General features: G+C 51.0%; 1 protein-coding gene across 4 annotated transcripts in view; it reads right to left on the bottom strand.

Annotated features, from left to right (window-relative positions):
* BRF1 (BRF1 general transcription factor IIIB subunit) overlaps positions 1-18,671 on the bottom strand; it is a 71,791-nt gene that overhangs the window by 36,092 nt on the left and 17,028 nt on the right. For all 4 annotated transcript variants that reach the window (XM_060003811.1, XM_060003809.1, XM_060003810.1 and 1 more), the window contains one exon: positions 8,852-9,025. In XM_060003811.1, coding sequence (XP_059859794.1) covers positions 8,852-9,025 — 174 coding nt within the window. The remainder of the gene's footprint in view (positions 1-8,851; positions 9,026-18,671) is intronic.

Here is an 18,671-nt window from a genome sequence, read left to right as displayed (position 1 = left end):
TGATAAAGAGGGACATTTTATAACGTTAAGCATCATTTCCACCAGGAAGATACAGGATCCTGAATCTGTATCCTCTTAACACAGCATCAGAATATAATGGGAGGGCTTCCCTGGTGGCACAGTGGTTAAGAATCCGCCTGCCAATGCAAGGGACACGGGTTCGAGCCCTGGTCCGGGAAGATCCCACAAGTCGCGGAGCAACTAAGCCCGTAAGCCACAACTACTGGGCCTGCACTCTAGAACCCGCAAGCCACAACTACTGAAGCTCATGCGCCTAGAGCCCGTGCTCCGCAACAAGAGAAGCCACCGCAATGAGAAGCCCGTGCACCGCAGGAAGAGTAGCCCCCACTCGCCACAACTAGAGAAAAGCCCACGCACAGCAATGAAGACCCAACGCAGCCAAAAAGAACAAAAAATAAATATAATATAATAAATTTATTTAAAAAAAAAAGAATATAATGGGAAACCAACAAGATAAAAGGAAAAGTAGATAAGTCCACATCTGCAGTGGGAGTTTTAACACTCTTCTTTAGAACCAGGGGACCGAAAAATTGGTAAGGATGATTTGAACGACGCTAACCAACTTGACCTAATGGACATTTATAGACCGCTCCACCCAACAGGTGCAGATACCCATTCCTTTGAAGTGCACATGACGCGGCCACCAAAATAGACCATGCACTGAGCTGTAAATCAAATCTCAGCACACTGGGAAAAAAGGGAAATCATTCAGTGTTTGTCCTCTGACCACAATGGGATTATACTAGAAACTGATAACACAGAGATAATAGAAAACTCCCAACAGTTTTCAAAACAAGTGGTACACTTGTAAATGACTTAATATCTAAAAGAAATAAAAATGGAAATTAGAAAATATTTTGAACTGATCATAGTAAAAATGTGACACATCAAAACTGTGTGATGTAACTAAAACCTGCCTAGAGAGAAATTTATAGTCTCAAATGCTTATGTTAGGAGAAACAGAAAAAATGAAAATCAAGAACCTAAGAAAGCTGAAAATAGTAAATTAAACTGAAAGAATCTAGAAGGAACGAAATAATAAAAGTAAATCAATGAAATATAAAATAAACGTACAATACAGATAAACAACACAGCGAAAGTCTGGTTCTTTAAGAAGGCTGGTAAGAGCGCTGGTGAGGCTGCAGAGGAACTGGAGCCCTCCTACACTGCTGGCAGGAATGCAAGATGGTCCAGCTACTTCGGAAAGCAGTCCAGCCGTGCCTCACAGTTAAACACAGAGCTCCAATGATAGCTTACACGATCCCATGTACATGAAATGTCCAGAACGGCAAACACAGAGTGGCAGAAAGCAGACTGCTGCTTGTTTAGGACTGGTGGCACGAGAGACATGCTTCCTGAGGCGATGACAATGCTCTAGCGTTGACCGTGGGGATGGCTGCACACTTGTGTGCATGTAACTGAAAACCAGTGACTTGCACAACATAACGGGTGAACTTCATCTCAACAAAGCCATTACCAAGGAAAAGACTAATAAAACTGGCAACCCCCCAGCAACATGGAGCAAAGGAAAAAAAGGCAAAATTACAAACATAAGACATGACAGAGGGGTCGTCACTACAAGTGCCGCAGACACGAAAGGGAAACCGGGAATGTTAAGGATAACTTTACTCTGATACATCTGGTCTCTGAAGTGACACAGACAAAGCCTTTGCAAAATACAACCTAGCAAAACTGGAATGAGAAGCAGAAAGGCTGGCTAGTTCCACATCTACTACAGAAACTGAAGCCACAAGTACGATCTTACCACAAAGAAAGCTAAAGGCCCCGATGGCTTCACTGTGAGTTTTCCCAAACATTTCAAGAGGAAACAGTACTGGTCACCACTGGACTGCCCAGGGTGCAGAGCGCGAGGGGCACCTCCCAGCGTCGGGGCAAGCACGGCTGCGACACACCCAGTTGACGAGGACACCGCAAGAACACAGGCCACCTGCACAGCTCCACCCAAAATACCAGCAATACCTGGAGAGGGTAACTTGGCATGACCACATCTGGGTATGCAAGGGTGCTTTAACCTTAAAAATCAGTCAGTGTGGTGGTCCAACGGTTAGGACTCCAAGCTCCCACTGCCGGGGGCCCAGGTTAGATCCCTGGTCAGGGAACTAAGCTCCCGAAAGCCGCGTGGTATGATACCCCCCAAAAAAATCGGTCAGTGTAATTCACCTCGGCGCAGATTAAGGGGAAAAACCCCACATGATGATCATACCAATACATACACAGATGACTCAACACCCTTCACTATAAAAGCTCCTGGCAATTAGGGAAAAGGAAACACCTTCAACCTGTTACCTGATAAAGGCATCTTAGAGCACACGTCTAAGGCGCTGGAAACGCTCTTGGGAGCCAGGACAGAGCCGAGGACACCCCCGCTCCTGCGCCCTGCTTCACCCCTTCACACCCCACAGGGCACCACAGGCATGCAGACAGCCAAGAGAAACACACGACAGGCATACAGATCAGAAGGGAGCAACTAAAACTGGCCGCAGACACAACTGTATACATGAAGAAAACAAAACAAGAGGGCTTCCCTGGTGGTGCAGTGGTTAAGAATCTGCCTGCCAATGCAGGGGACACGGGTTCGAGCCCTGGTCTGGGAAGATCCCACATGCCACGGAGCAACTAAGCCCATGCGCCACAACTACTGGGCCTGCACTCTAGAGCCCGCAAGCCACAACTACTGAGCCCGCATTCCCCAACGACTGAAGCCCGTGCGCCTAGAGCCCATGCTCTGCAACAAGAAAAGCCACCGCAATGAGAAGTCCACACACCGCAACAAAGAGCAGCCCCCGCTCGCCGCAACTAGAGAAAGTTCACACGCAGCAACGAAGACCCAACGCAGTCAAAAATAAATAAATAAATAAAATTTTTAAAAAAAGAAAAAGAAAACAAAGCAAGAGATCCCAAAGCTCAATTAGTGAGACTGCTCACTGCGTTTTGTATTTTTAGATCTAACGTCAGCACACCTCAGCTGCGCTTCTATACACTGGAAACAAAAGACACCATTACCCGCGCTCGAAACACAAATACTTAGGAATCAATCTAACGAACAAAGTGCAAGACCTCCTCATCAAAGATGAGAGAAAGCAGAGAACACGTCAAGAAATGAGGGAGGGCTTCCCTGGTGGCGCAGTGGTTGGGAATCCGCCTGCCAATGCAGGGGACGCGGGTTCGAGCCCTGGTCTGGGAAGATCCCACGTGCCGCGGAGCAACCAAGCCTGTGCGCCACAACTACTGAGCCTGTGCTCTGGAGCCACAAGCCACAACTGCTGAGCCAGCACGCCTAGAGCCCATGCTCCGCAACAGGAGAAACCGCCGCAATGAGAGGCCCGCACACTGCAGGGAAGACTGGCCCCTGCTCGCCGCAGCTAGAGAGAAGCCCGCACGCAGCAAAGAAGACCCAACGCAGCCAAAAATATAAAATAAATAAATTTAAAAAAAGAAAGAAGGGATATTGATCGATTGGAAGATTCAGTATTGTTAAAATGAATGTCAATTTCCCCAAATTGATCCACAAACCCCAATCAGAATCCCAGAAGTTTTTTTTACAGAAATAGACAATCTGATTTAAAAATTTATACAGAAAAACAGACGGCCACGAACAGCCCAGACACCCCTGAGGCAGAAGAACAGCTGGGATTCAAGGTCTCATGCCACAGATCCTGAGACAGGTTATAAACCCGTCATACTGAAAACAGTCTGGTATTGGCACAAACAGACCAACAGAGGGGGTCAGGGACAGCAGCAACAGGCCCCCACCTAAGATCAAAACAGTGGTGCCACCACTGTGCGCTGGGAGGAATGGCTGTCAACAGGTGGCACCTTGTCACCTGGACACCCAGTGGAAAGCAGCAAACTCTGACCATCTCCTCACAACGGACACAAAGACCAACCCCTTAGAAGTCCTCAATCCAACGGGAAATGTAAAACCAAAAGCTTCCAGGAGGGAACACAGGAGAATATTTCCAGGATTTGGGGCAAAGATTTCTTAAACGGGACACAAAAACATTAATCACAAAGGAGAAGATGGATAAATTGTACTTCATTAGAATTAAGAGCTCTGTTCATCAAAAGATACTGCTGAGAGGTGGAGGGCAGCCAGGACAGGGAGGCTACCTTCCACGCAGATGCCCAGCCCTGGCCTCGGCCCAGGACATGCCTGCTGGACCCCAGGGTGTGCCCATGCTCAGCATTACTGGATGCTGGCAGGCAGGACACACTGGCCAGCAGGTCACAGAGCTCCAGAGGCCCAAGGCTGGCCAACACTGGGCGGTCCTCTCCATCTCTGCCTGTCATGGGTTTGAATTTGCAACTTCCTCATGCCCAGTGATGCTGCGTGCCTGCCGACAAATGCTAATCAGCCCCCCTGAGGCCTTCTTTTGATCACGTACTCTCTGCATGATACCACAGATACATAACATCGTATCATACATTCGCCCAGACCCACGTAACGTACAACACCAAGAGTGAGCCCCAAGGTAAACAAACCGTGGGCGCTGGGTGATGATGAGGCGTCACTGTGGGTTCACCATTGAGGTGTCACTGTGGGTTCACCATTGGTAACGATGCACCGCTCTAGGGGATGTCCATCCTGGGCGATGCTGTGCATGTGTGGGGACTGGGGGGTATGGGAAATCTCTGTACCCTCCTCTCAATTTCACTGTGAACCTAAAACTGCTCTTAAAAATAAAGTCTATTTAGGGCTTCCCTGGTGGCGCAGTGGTTGAGAATCCGCCTGCCAATGCAGGGGACACGGGTTCGAGCCCTGGTCCGGCAAGATCCCACATGCTGCAGAGCGGCTAAGCCCATGGGCCACAACTACTGAGGCCTGCACACCTAGAGCCCGTGCTCCACAACGGGAGAAGCCACTGCGATGAGAGGCCTGTGCACCGCAACAAAGAGTAGCCCCCGCTCGCCGCAACTAGAGAAAGCCCGTGCACAGCAACGAAGACCCAACACAGCCATAAATAAATAAATAAATTAATTAATTAAAAAAAATTTTTTTCTTCAATTCTTAGGTTGTCCCTGGGGAGGCAAGCAGAGGGGGAGGGGCGGAGGGAAGCAGGTAATGGTAGGCTGGGGAGAAGGGAGTCCCCAGCTTCACTGCCCTCCAAGAAAGAAGATCCCCAGGTGAACCTGAGAAGAGGGACAGAAGCTCATTCTGGAAGCCCCCCCGCCCCAGATCTGCAGACCAGAACCCGCTGTTAACAAGACCCTGGGTGTCTGAAGCCTGGGAGAGAAGAAGATCTGAAGGTCACGGTGGGCAGGACACGGCTGTGGCCGTGGGCACGCTCTACACAGAAAGGGTGACAGATGACAGCAGCCTCCTGGCCTAGACCACTGCTAGGGCTCACTTGCTCATACACAGGCCTGCTGGCAGTTCGGCTGGAACCCAATAAATACCAAAGACTTAAAAAATAGCTGTGGGCAAAAACACACCTCCCATGGATGTGTTTCACGAGAAGTTGTGGTGAGATTTCCCTAGGGGCACAGTGGATAAGACTCCACGCTCCCAATACAGGGGGTCCGGGTTCGATCCCTGGTCCTGGAACTAGATTCCACATGCATGCCGCAACTAAACGTTCACATGCCACAACTAAGGAGCCCACGTGCTGCAACTAAGGAGCTGGCAAGCCACAACTAAGGAGCCCACGAGCCACAACTAAGGAGCCCGTCTGCTGCAACTAAGACCCAGTGCAACCAAATAAATAAATAAATAAATAAATAACTTCCCTGGCGGTCCAGTGGTTAAGACTTTGCCTTCAAATGCAGGGAGTGCAGGTTCAATCCCTGGTCAGGGAGCTAAGATCCCACATGCCTCAAGGCCAAAAAAATCAAAACATAAAACAGAAGCAATATTGTAACAAATTCAATAGGGACTTTGAAGATGGCCTATGTTAAAAAAAAAAGGGGGGGGATTCCCTGGTGGTCCAGTAGTTAAGACGCTGCGCTCCCAATGCAAGGAGCTTGGGTTCGAGCCCTGCTCTGGGAACTAGATCCCGCATGCATGCCACCACTAAGAGTTTGCATGATGCTACTAAAGATCCCACATGCCACACTGAAGACCCCACGTGCTGCAACTAAGACCTGGTACAGCCAAAACAGATAAATAAATAAATATTTTAAAATACATAAATAAATACATTTTTAAAAAGCTGCAGTAACCATCTGGACACACAGCTCGGGAAGATGCACTGGCTGGGTCACCGGCCTGGCAGCAACAGGGGTGTCTACTCACAGCCTGAAAGTTTCTGCCAAATACCCACCCAGGGACAGACGGTCTAGAGAGCAGGTCTCTCCTCAGCCTGCCCCGGCGAAGGCTTTACCCTCTGTGGGTCGGAGGCGGGGAGGGGAGGCGCTGTCTGCAGGGCCGTTGCAGCCCCAGGCAGCAGAAACAGGAGGGCAACCTGGGGCAAGGAGAAGAGAGTGAATGAAGCCTTCAGATGCGCTCTAGGGGCTTGGAATTTACGTGGAAGGAAAGGAGGTGGCACTGGTGGGCGTCGGACAAGTCTGGGGACCCCGCTGGGGGATGGGGGCAGGGGAGTGTCGTCAACCAGAAGAGGACAGAGAAGACCGTGTCACACTTGTGCCCCCCCCCCCGCCGCCCCCAAACGGCCATCCTGAGGGGACCACCGGCAGGCCCAGCGGCCAGAGTGCTGGACTCCCCGCACACTGCTGTCTCATCTTCAACAGCTTCACAAGGTCAAAGTCAGGGCCACAAATGCACCTGTTCAAGGTGTACACTTCAATGGCTCTTAGTCTATTTGCAGAGCTATGCAAACATCACCATAATCTAACTTAAAGACATTTTTATCCCTCAAAAAGAACCGCCCCTACCCCCACCCCACCCCCGTCACCACCCCCAGTCCCGGCACCCACGGATCTGCTCTGTCTGGATCTGCCTCATCTGGACGTTTGGTATTCAGGGAATCACACACGTGCGGCCTGCGGTGCGGCTCCTCCACGGGCGCCGCGCCGCATCCAGGGTCACGTTTCTCTGCAGGCGGCACGCCGCTCCGCCGTGTGGGAGGCACCCACCCCTCGGGTGTGGGCGAGCCGGGGCTGCTGTGGGCGGGAGGGGCGGGGCTGCTGGCTCACCTCCTCCACCCGGGGGCGGGGCCACGTCTGGACCCCTGGACGAGGTGCCCGCCCCTTCGCCCCAGGGGGGCGGGAGGAGCGCGAGGCGGGGAATGGAGCAGCCGCCTCCAGAGCCCCGCCCGCCCGTACACCTGTGTCCGCTCCCCGGCCGCCCCTGCGGCCCCCGTGGCTCCGGCTCCGGCTCGGGCCACGCTCAGGAGGCAGAGCGGGGCCCTGACCCGAGCGCCCGCACCTCCCTGCAGCCCCCCCCCCCCCCCCCCGGCTCCCCACCCCGCCCGAGCCAGGCCGGGGCAGGCCTCGCCGCGGGGCAAGGCGGTGACCGCGGACGGAGCTCCACTGCGCCACCTCGTGGGACCGCCAGAGCGCGCAGCTTCATCCCGTCAAGCAACAAACGCTTTTATGCTGAAACGGTACCTTTCAAAAACTGAAAGACATTTTAGTGAAAGATTCTGATATTGAGGATCGCCCACCCACGCACACTGTCTCGAGGACCCTTCCAGCACTCCATGCAAACGGGGGCGACGGCCAGGCCACCCGCCATCGGGGAAAGCCTGCGCGGCACACGGAAGGAACAGCAGGGGAGGACGGAGCTCGAAGAGGCCACCGCTCCCACGAGAGACCAGACGCCGTGGCTCCCACGAGAGCCTCGCAGGACCGCCTCACAAGGAAGGGTGCGGACAACACGGAGCTACTCCAGCTGAAACCGTGAAAGCAGAAACGCAGGCCTGGCTGGAAGATAAACTCTCCCAAAGCAGAAGGTAAGTAAGTGGGAAACAGGAAAGGAGACCAGAAGACAGGTCAGCAGGGCAGCAGAGTGAACAAAGAAGACACAAAGGGAGAAGCCACAGTGACTCCAGAAGCCGGAAGCGGGAGGCCGCGGGGGAAGGGCCGCTGGGGGCACCGCACGTGGACCTCTGAGCCTGAAGACAAACAGGAGGTGCTACAGCCCTGAGAGCAACGCAGCGTCCCCCACAGAGGACGCCGAACCAGGGCATCCACCTGTCCCACAGGCGCGCGGGACGCAGGGAGACTAGGGGCACCACTGTCCAAGTGCTGGGGAGACCAACTTCCAGCCCAGAATCCTGCCAGACTATCCCCAAAGCTTGGGCAGAAGGAAGACCACAGGGGGTCAGATGCTCAGAGGCGCCCGTTCTCAGAAGCCACGGGGCACGTGCTGTCACATAAGTACGAGGACACAGGGCCAGGAGCGTGGGTCCTGCAAGGAGAGGCGAGGGGAAAAGAGACACGAGGAGGCAGCGAGAGCAGAGGCCAAGTGGAGGGGCCAGAAAGCCCCAGAAGGCCCTCTTCAGGAAGGCGCGATGGACAGAATTCCCGACACACGCAAACGCCTGCAGGGCAGCCGAGGGCGCCCCACCGTCCAGGCACAAGGGGAGAGCAGAGCACCGTGCTCTCGGAGAAGGCGGGGCTGGCGAGGAGGGGATGAGGTCAGCAGCCCCTCGGGACACCGGCCTGGCTACAACTGGCCAACCGCAGGAAGATGCTGAAGAGTCCTCCCCAGGGGCCGAGGGGGGACGGGCACCCAGCTGCCCAGCTCCTCAATCTGTGAAAGTCTCCTATCCGTCCAGACGGTTAATCCAACAAGGTGCTCCAGTTAAACACAAACACTAAGCTACTGGGACACGGAGCCCGACAGCAGAGGGAGGCTGACCAAGAGCCAAGATGGGGTCCTCCAAGAGGTCCCCAAACCAAAGGATACGCGGGGTGCCTTCCGTCCGGCACACCAGGTAGAGGCAGGCCGCGATCACGTGGGCCATCTTCCGGCCACGGGTCAGGTGCTTGCTCACGGCCATCTTGAAGAAGTTGAAGGCTGTGTCCAGGCAGTGTTGGTTCAGCTGCAGCTGGTTCCCCAGATGATGGATCTGACGCCTCCCTAGGACACAACACGAAACGTTACCGCGGGTTCCCAACTGTCCGTTAACTGACAACTTTGTTAAAAATAAAAGGGTCACACGACCGCCTCAGCAATTTAAGATGGAAAGTGAAGATCTACCCTTTTCCTTTTACACTTTTAAGTTCACTTTTTGCATGGGTTCCAGTAAAATTTTATGTATGGACACTGGATGCAAATTTCCTATTATTTCACGTGCAGTGAGACGCTCTCCTTCAGGCTGGAGTGGCATCAGGCCCAGGGGGCAAGGGCCCTTCTCAAGGGCCCTGAGCTCAGTGTGTCTGGAAAGGGCTCTGTGCAGGCCGGCCAGCCTGGTGCTGAACACCATTAAACAATATGGCCAGCAAGTTCCACACACTCAACCTCAAACGCCCCCTCCCCGTGGGTGAGCTCCCCAGGCTCTGCCTCCTGCTCCCACAGCCAGGGGGTGGGTCATGCCCACCCAGCCTTCCCTAAGGCCCCCCCCCCGCCAGCCTCGGTGAGGCCACGGACAGCACAGGCAGATTCAGGGAGGGAGGGGCGCGGGCCCTCGCACGGCCAGGATGTCAGCTGACCCGGGCCACAGTCTGCGTCCACACCTCTTAATGAAGCAAGGCCATCTCAGAAGCTGTGGGCCAGAAGACGGCAGCAAGAGAGGAAGCAGACATGCTGCCCACACACCAGCGAGCCATCGTGGGCCATCCCGCACGCGGCAGCGCGTTGCCCTTGTGAGCCAGAGCGCCCACAGCTTCCTACGTCTCTGCTCCAGGCCCAGCCCACACCCACCTCCATGTGCTGTGTTGGCACAGCGAGCAGACAGGTCCCAGCACAGACTCCAGTTCCACCCAGTGTCCTCGGCACCCGAGACCCTCTCTCCTCTGGCGAAGGCCGCCCTACGCTGGGCCAGGGACCTCTGCTTCGCCCACAAAGAGCTAAGAGCCGATTCCGCTGCGCTCTTTGACAAGGACCATGGGCTCAGGGAAGCGAGGGCTGTGTGGTCTCCTCCAGCCTCGGCCGCTAACGGTATGGCCCACACACCCCACACACGCCAACACTGACCGCCGGCCAAAGGTGGGCACCCAGAGAGCCAGCGCCCCGGGGAGCCGGCCACAGGCACGCAGGCTGGCAGCCCAGGGATGGGCCTGACGACCGTGGCATCAGGCAGTCAGCATGTCCCAGAAGCGTCCCTGCCCTTTGTGGCCCTGCTCCCTCGACCCCCAGCAAAGCTCGCCTGGAGCCCACACAGCTCTGAGGCCTCTGGTCAGGTTGCAGTGACAAGGGATCACGCTCGCCGCGCCAGAGCCGAGTCCGGGGAACAGCCGACATACTGACCATCTGGACAGAAAGACAGGGAGGCTGGGCACTGGCTCCCCGTCAGCACTGCATGCTCTCACGCCAGACACACCAGACAGACAAACGCGGTCCACTCCGCAGCCCAGCCGGCTCGAAGGTAAACGGGGCGGCGGATGGGAGACCTGCTAATGCCGGGGTCTCGCTCCCAGCCAGCTCCTCAGTGCGCGTTTGGGAGCTCCTGCAACGGAAGGTGAGAGAGAGATGCTCCCCAGAGGAGCTCACAGACGCCAGGACCCACCCCACCCCCCACACCATGGGCCAGGGCCCCCCCAGCAGCTTGGGGGGCTTGAAGTTATTACAGTAAGTTATAACATCTTTATTGCAATGTAAGTCACGTACTGTAACATTTGCCCACTTAAAATGTTCATAGGTTGAGTGGTTTAGTATGTTCACAGAGTTGTGCGACCCTTACCACACCTTGGTACATTTTCATCACCCAAAAGGAAACCCTGTACCCACTGGCAGTTACTCCCCACCCCCCAAATGAGTTTTTAATTCGCGCAAGTTCGGCAGCACAATTGGCAGCTGAGCAAATCACGTGACGCAGGCATGCGTGCAGCTTTTAAATGCACGAAGATGTTATTAACAAATGCAAGCTCATGCAAAACAGACTCCCGATTAACCAACCACAGCTTCCTCTCCTTGGAATAGTAAATGAATGCAAAAAGGCAACGCACTAGCACATAGGGTGTTCAAATTTTTGACATTTTGTAAAAATAAGGCCTGCTTCTCCCTTCGAGACGGTGGCCAAACAGCATCCTTCCAGGACGGTGGTGACGGCAGAGAGCACGAGAATGAACACAGAGCAGCATGCGGGCAGGCAAGTGCCCCGGGAACATGTGGAAGGAGGGTCTAACCTGGCCCAGCTCAGGAAGCTAAGCCACGACATCACAGGGCTTCCCCCAGAAGCCTCCCTCGGGCCGGAAGGACCTTCACAGCGCCAGCCAGGCCTGTGCAGCTGGCCTGACTCACGGTGCACTAGCATGTCACACCTGTCCCCACGCAGCGACACACTAGAAGCCACTCCCATGGTCACATCCAGGGGCACTCAGAAGCCAATGGGTGCCCCAGGTGGGCGACAGATGTAAAGAGTTCAATTTAAGACCCGCGTTCGTATAAACATGAACTAACAACTGAGAATCTGTAGAAAACGCCAACATGAAGAGGGAGAAACACCAAGCTCCACGAGCAGACTGCTAACAGAAGAGAGCTTGGCAAGCCCCATCATAACCTCAAAATATTAGAAAGATGTCGATTCATAGAAATGTATGAATAGGCTGTAATTAAAAAGACACAGTCCGGGGCTTCCTTGGTGGCACAGCAGTTAAGAATCCGCCTGCCAATGCAGGGGACACGGGTTCGAGCCCTGGTCCAGGAAGATCCCACATGCAGTGGAGCAACTAAGCCCATGTGCCACAATTACCGAGCCTGTGCACTAGAGCCCGCAAGCCACAACTACTGAGCCCGTGCACCATGACTACTGAAGCCCGTGCGCCTAGAGCCCGTGCTCCGTAACAAGAGAAGCTACCGCAGTGAGAAGCCCACGCACCGCAACGAAGAATAGCCCCCGCTCGCCGCAAACAGAGAAAGTCCAAGTGTAGCAACGAAGACCCAACGCAGCCAAAAATAAGTAAATAAAATAAATTTATAAATAAATAAATAAAAATAAAAAGAGAGCTAGGAGTTGGAGGAAGGGACCCTCCCAGAATGCAGCCCCAAAGGAGAAGGGCAGCTGCCAGGTGACAAACCACAGAGGGAGGTTCACAGCTGACATGGGCAGGCCTCTCCCTCCAGACAGGGAGCAGACTTTTAGGCAAGAAGGATTATTAGAAATAAAGAGGGCATGTGATAAGAACATACGAACACCACAGGAAGAAATAACAGCCCTACAGTGTGGAAATTAATAAGGGCAACTCGCTTAAAACGGAGGCAGGAATCCCTGAAAGGGGCGCTCCCACACCAGGCCCTCCTTCCCAGCTTGCTTCGCGCTTCTGGGCAGGAAGAAGCTGGTGCGCTGCCCTGGGAAGAGGAAGGAAGATTTTCTCCCGGCCCAGCAACAGCCCAGCCAATGAGAAACCGCCACCACCCTCAACTCTCACTTTCCTTCAATGGAGACTGGAAAACCTTCAAAGCAGTCCCGCCCAACTTCCTCCTTCCCCCGCCCCCCCCCACCCATAAAATAAGGCTCCTCTCCATTGTTGCAGGACTTGCCTGTGGTTTGCCACAGCTTGGGGGTCCCGAACTGCAATTCCCCTGCCTCTCCCGAGTAAACTCATGTTGCTGGTAACATAACTGGCTGTTGTATTTGAAGGTGGGCAACAGTATGTACTTAATAGCTTACCTTCAAAACATACAAAGTAAAACTTGACAGAACTAACAGGAAAGGGGCAATGCTACCTGACAGAATTCCGAAGACTAAAATGGCGCAGGGATGAGGGCCTTAGCACAAAAGGCGCTGCTGCAGGAAAGATCTGCTGAGGGCCACTGGGAGCAGCAGGCGAGGCTTCAGGGAGAAGCAGGGTATTGCACAGCCACTAAGTTCCTCCCTGCAATCTTGCAGTAACATGTGCACATTAACATCCCCCCTCCCCGGGGAGGTGGACTCAGTTTCCCTCCCGTTTCTGAGTGCGGCTGGACTCAGTGAGTTGCTTCTAAGGGACAGAGGATGGAAAAGAAACACGTGAGACATTTTGTGGAGGACCCTGGCAGTGTTCTAGGCCAACATCACCAGAGCCAAGTCACATGACCTGAGGTAGCCCTGTTATGGGGCAAAGAGAAAGGCGCCACGTCTTTGTGGGATCTCCCCCCAGAATCCACAGCAAACTCAAACTGAGGAACCTTCTATAAAACACCCACGCAGGACTCTTCCCGTGGATCCAGGTTGGGAGAAACTGTCACAGATGGGAGGAGACTATGGAAGGTGAGGCTACATGCATCCCGGGGGCCCCGACTGGACCCTGAAGCAGAGAGGGCATGAGTGGGCAGACCGGGACAGGGAGCCAGGTGTGCAGCGTCGTCAGCAGCCCTGTGCCACGTGCCACACCTTCTCAGCATGGATCACTGTGCCAAGGTTACGGACCATGTGTGTGTTACCGGGAAAGCTGGGAACCGGAGTGCTCAGGACGCTGTATCTGCAACTCTGCTGTAAGTCTGCAGGTCTGACACCATTTTAAATAAAAACTTAAAAAAAACCCACAGAACTAAAAGGAGAAATAGCTATCTGTAACACAACATGGTAAATCAACTATACTTCGACAACAACAACAACAACAAAAAAAAACAAAGAAATAGCTATCTCAAAACTTGGACGTTACAGCTAGACCAAAGCTTAGAGAAATGTACATCTTAAATGCAAATATTAGAAAAAGAAAGCCTGAAAAACTGATGAAGTTTCCAACTTAAGAAGCCAAAAAAGAATAATGAACTACACAGAAGATGTGGAAGAAAGAGAATAATAAAGAACAGAACCCAGTCAAATAGCAAACAGGCAGCAGATCAACAAAGCCAAATGCACTCTTTGAAAAGATGAACACAATTGCTGACCTGATAAATCCCTAGCAAGGCCGATCAAGAGAGCAAGGGCCAAAGCGCAAATTCCTAATGCCAGGAATAAAAGCAGAGCACCACTAGAAAGCCAGGAAACACGGTAAAAGCGCAAGAGAATATTATGGAAGACTATGGCAACAAATCTGAATTTGAATTACTGAAACAGATATTAAATTGAAAAGCACATCTTACCAAAACTGACAAGAAGAAATAGAAAACCTAAGTGGGCCCAGTAAAATCCTATTTAAAATTGTCCTGTTAAAGAAATGTATCTGTAATTAAAATCTCCTTACAAGGAAAACTCAAAGCCCAGATGGCTTCGCTAGTAAATTCTTCCACACATTTAAAGAAGAAACAGGTAAATCACACACAGCTCTTAAGAGAACAAAAAAAAGAACAAGGTGTCAAGACCCAATGAGATTTATTCCAGAAATGTGGGGTGAGCTTCCCATTCACAAAATCAATCGGCGTAATCAATTACAATAACAAAATTAACAGAAAAAATATATCATCATTTCAATAATACAAAGAAGCATGTGACAAAATGCTAACGTCATTCTCAATAACAGAGAAATACTGACCACTTCCCATCACTGTCAGGAATCAGACAAGAACACCCAATCCCACCATTCTATTCAGCACCTCCCTGGAGAGTGTAGCAACACACAGCAATAAAAGTGTAACAAAGCCCTGAAAATAAATGATGACCATAAAGACGGGAAAGGAAGAAGCAATAATGTCTAGTCCCAGACCACATGAGTGTTAATGAAGGAGAGAATTTATAAACTATTAGATTTCATAAGTAAACGAAACAATTCTCCACAAATTGATCTATAGATTCAATGCAAATCCCAATCAAAAAACCGGCAGGTTTCCCTGTGGAAACCAACAAGCTGATTCTAACATTTATTTTGAAACGCAAAGGAGCTAGAATGAACGAGCTAGAACAACAAAGCTGGAGAACTCACACCACCACGTTATCACTGGAATGCCCAGCGATCAGGACGATGTAGCACTAGCTCAGGACAGACAGACCAACCGACAGCAGTTACAGAGAGTGTCTGTGGTGTCTTACCAGAGTCTGGAATTGACTCCTCCGTCTACGGCCACTTTATTTATGGCAAATGGACCAATGCAATTGACTAGGAAAGAATGGTCTCTTTGATAAATGGTGTTGTAACTGGATGTCCACAGTGAAAAATGCAAACCTCAAGGGAGCGGATCAAGATGGTGGAGAAGTAGGACGCAGAGCTCACCTCCCACAGATACATCAAAAATACATCTACAGGGGCTTCCCTGGCGGTCCAGTGGTTAAGACTCTGCGCTTCCACGGCAGGGGGCGCGGGTTCGATCCCTGGTCAGGGAACTGAGATCCCACATGCTGCGAGGTGCAGCAAAAAATTTTTTAAAATAAAAAATAAAAAATACATCTACCTGTGGAACTCTCACAGAACATCTACTGAATGCTGGCAAAAGACCTCAGACCTCCAAAAGGGCAAGAAAATCTCCACGTAACTGGGTAGGACAAAAAAAAAAGGGAAAAAAGAAAGAGAGAAGGGAATCAGGACAGGACCTCTGCCCTGGGAGGGAGCTGTGAAAGAGGAAAGCTTTCCACACATGGGAAGTCCCCTCACTGGTGGGGAGATCTGTCAGGACAGAGGGGAGCGCAGAGCAGAGAGAGACCTGCACAGAGGATCGGTGCCGACAGGCTCTCCACAGTCTGAGACGCCCGTCCACGGGGACCGGTGAGGGCTGGGTGCTGAGGCTTGGGCTTTGGAGGTCAGACCCTGGGGAGAGGACCGGGCTTGGCTGCACGAAGACAGCCTGAGGGGGCTGGGGTGTGGTGCGCCACAAATGAGGGAGTCCAGAGAGGCAGGGCACCACTGTTGGGGGGCACACAAGGAGAGGAACAGGCCCACCATAGGAGCTTCTTTGTCCATGCTCTCACGCGGCAGGGCACCGCCTGCAAGAGCTCTAGCGGCAGGCGCTAGTCGCTGCTGCCATCTCAGACCTCAGAGGCAGTGCGGGCCAGCGCTGCCGAGGGTCCTGTGAGCAGGTGCAGGTCACTGCCCCCACCTTCCCGGAGCATGGGCAGCCCACCACTGCCAAGGGTCCCTCGACCCGGCGCCAACCACTGCCCCGTCTCCCCGGAGTACGTGCAGCCAGCTGCCTCCACCAGGGACCCATGACCAGAAGCCAACCGCTGCCCCGCCCCCCCGGGAGCGTACGCGTGGGCCATGCACCTGCACGCCCCTCTCAAGGGGATAAAGGCCGGCACATGCTGAAGAAGGAGACAGCAAGTGTCCAAAGCAAGAACAGCCCTCACGCCAAAAACATATGAAACCCACACAAGCTACACAGAGATGTGCCGGCATATACAGAGCCCTCCGGGACGACAGTAGAGATTTGTTTCTCCTGAACTCACAGAGTAAGGGAAACATAAACAAAATGAAGAGGCAAAAAAAAAAAAAGAAGAGGCAGAGGAAGCACTCTCACTTAAAAGACCAAGAGAACTCCCCTGAAAGAACAGTGAAACCTCTTCAGTCTAACAGACACCAGGTTCAAAAAGTCAGTAATGAAAATACTGAAAGAATTAAGAAAGACTATTGACAGAAATGCAGATTACTGTAAAAAGGAACTAGAACTAGAAAGAGGAGCAAAGAAAAATTAGAAAATTCATTTGCTGAGACAAAAGCTGAGCTAAAGGCAGAAAAGCAGAATGAATAATGCAGAAGAAAGAATAAGTGACCTGGAGGACAGAATAGTGGAAATTACCCAATCAAATCAGCAGACAGAAAGCCAAATGAAAAGAATGAAAGCAATATAAGAGACATATGGGATAATATAAAGCAAGCCAATGTACACATAATAGGGATTCCAGAAGGAGAAGAAAGAGAAAAGGGGACCGAGAATGTGTTTGAAGAAATTATGGCTGAGAAATTCCCAAACCTAAAGCAGGAAACAGACATCCAGATACAGGAAGTATAGAGGGTCCCAAACAAGATGAACCCAGACAGACCTACACCAAGAAATACTGTAATGAAAATGACAAATGTAGAGATAAAGAGAGGATTCTAAAGGCAGCAAGAGAAAAACGGAGTTAATTACAAGGGAACTCCCACAAGGCGATCAGCTGATTTCTCTGCAGAAACACTGCAGGCCAGAAGCGAGTGGCAAAATACACTCAAAGTCTTGAAAGAAAAAACTCTGCAACCGACTGTAGGACACGCTACCCAGCAAGACTATCAGGTAGAATAGGAGAAATAAAGAACTTCTCAGACAAGCAAAAACGAAAAGAATACAGCAATACTAAACCTCTCCTGAAAGAAATACTGAAAGGTCATCTCTAAATAGAAAAGCAGCAAGAAGATATAGGAAGGAGGAAATCACAATCGGACAGTAAATCACTTAAATTATCCAGTTAACAGATCAAAAAGAAAAAAAAAACCTATATGTGAAAGCAATGATAAACACAAGGAACAACAAAAGGATAAACATGAAGATGTAAAAAGGGACAACAAAATCATAAAATGTGGGGAAGGACAGTAAGAAAATGCAGATTCTTTTTCTTTTTCTTTTTTTTTCAGAATGTGTTTAAGCCTATATGACTATCAGTCTAAAGCAAGCAGATATAAGAAGGCGTTCACACACTTGAAAAACAGGGCAACCGCAAATCAAAAATATACAACAGATTTACCAAAACCGAAAAGAACACAAGCATGAAAGGAAATCATCAAACCACAAAAAGAAAAACAAAAAGAAAGGAACAAAGAAGAAACAAAGAATCAACTGCAAAACAAGGTCTGAAATGGCAATAAATATATATGTATCAATAATTACCTTAAATGTCAATAGACTGAATGCTCCAATCAAAAGACACGGAGTGGCAGACTGGAGTTTAAAAAAACAAGAGCCAGGCTTCCTTGGTGGTGGATCAGTGGTTAGGAATCCGCCTGCCAATGCCTGGGACACGGGTTCGAGACCTGGTCCGGGAAGATCGCACATGCCGCAGAGCAACTAAGCCCGTGAGCCACAACTACTGAGCCCATGTGCCACAACTACTGAAGCCCACGCGCCTAGAGCCTGTGCTCCACAGCAAGAAAAGCCACCGAAATGAGAAACTCACACACCGCAACAAAGAGTAGCCCCCGCTCACCACAACTAGAGAAAGCCCACGCACAGCAACAAAGACCCAACACAGCCAAAAATAAATAAATAATTTTTTTAAAAAAAAAGAGCCTATAACACGCTGCCTACAGGAGACCCACTTTAGGGCAAAGGACACACACATATTGGAAGTGAGGGAATGGAAAAAGACATTGCGTGCAAACTGAAATGACAAAAAAGTGGGAGTCACACTATTCGTATCAGACAAAATAGACTTTAAAACAAAGGCCATGAGGAAAGATAAAGGACACTATATAATGATAAAAGGATCAATACAAGAAAAGGATTTTACACTCATCAACATATATGCACCTAATATAGGAGCACCAAATACATAAAACAAATACTAACAGATAAAGGCAGACAAAGATAGGAATACAATAACAGTAGAAGACTTTAACATCCCACTCATTCAATGGACAGATCTTCCAGACAGAATCAATAAGGCAACAGAGGTCCTAAATAATACAACAGTTAGACTTAATTGATACTTTCAGGACATTACATCCAATAAAAAACCACCAGAATACACATTCTTTTCAAACGTACATGGAACACTCTCTAGGACTGACCACATACTAGG

This window comes from Delphinus delphis, chromosome 2 (assembly GCF_949987515.2).
Source record: "Delphinus delphis chromosome 2, mDelDel1.2, whole genome shotgun sequence".
In the NCBI taxonomy this organism is placed as follows: domain Eukaryota; kingdom Metazoa; phylum Chordata; class Mammalia; order Artiodactyla; family Delphinidae; genus Delphinus; species Delphinus delphis.
This window is presented reverse-complemented; position numbering and strand designations above follow the sequence as displayed.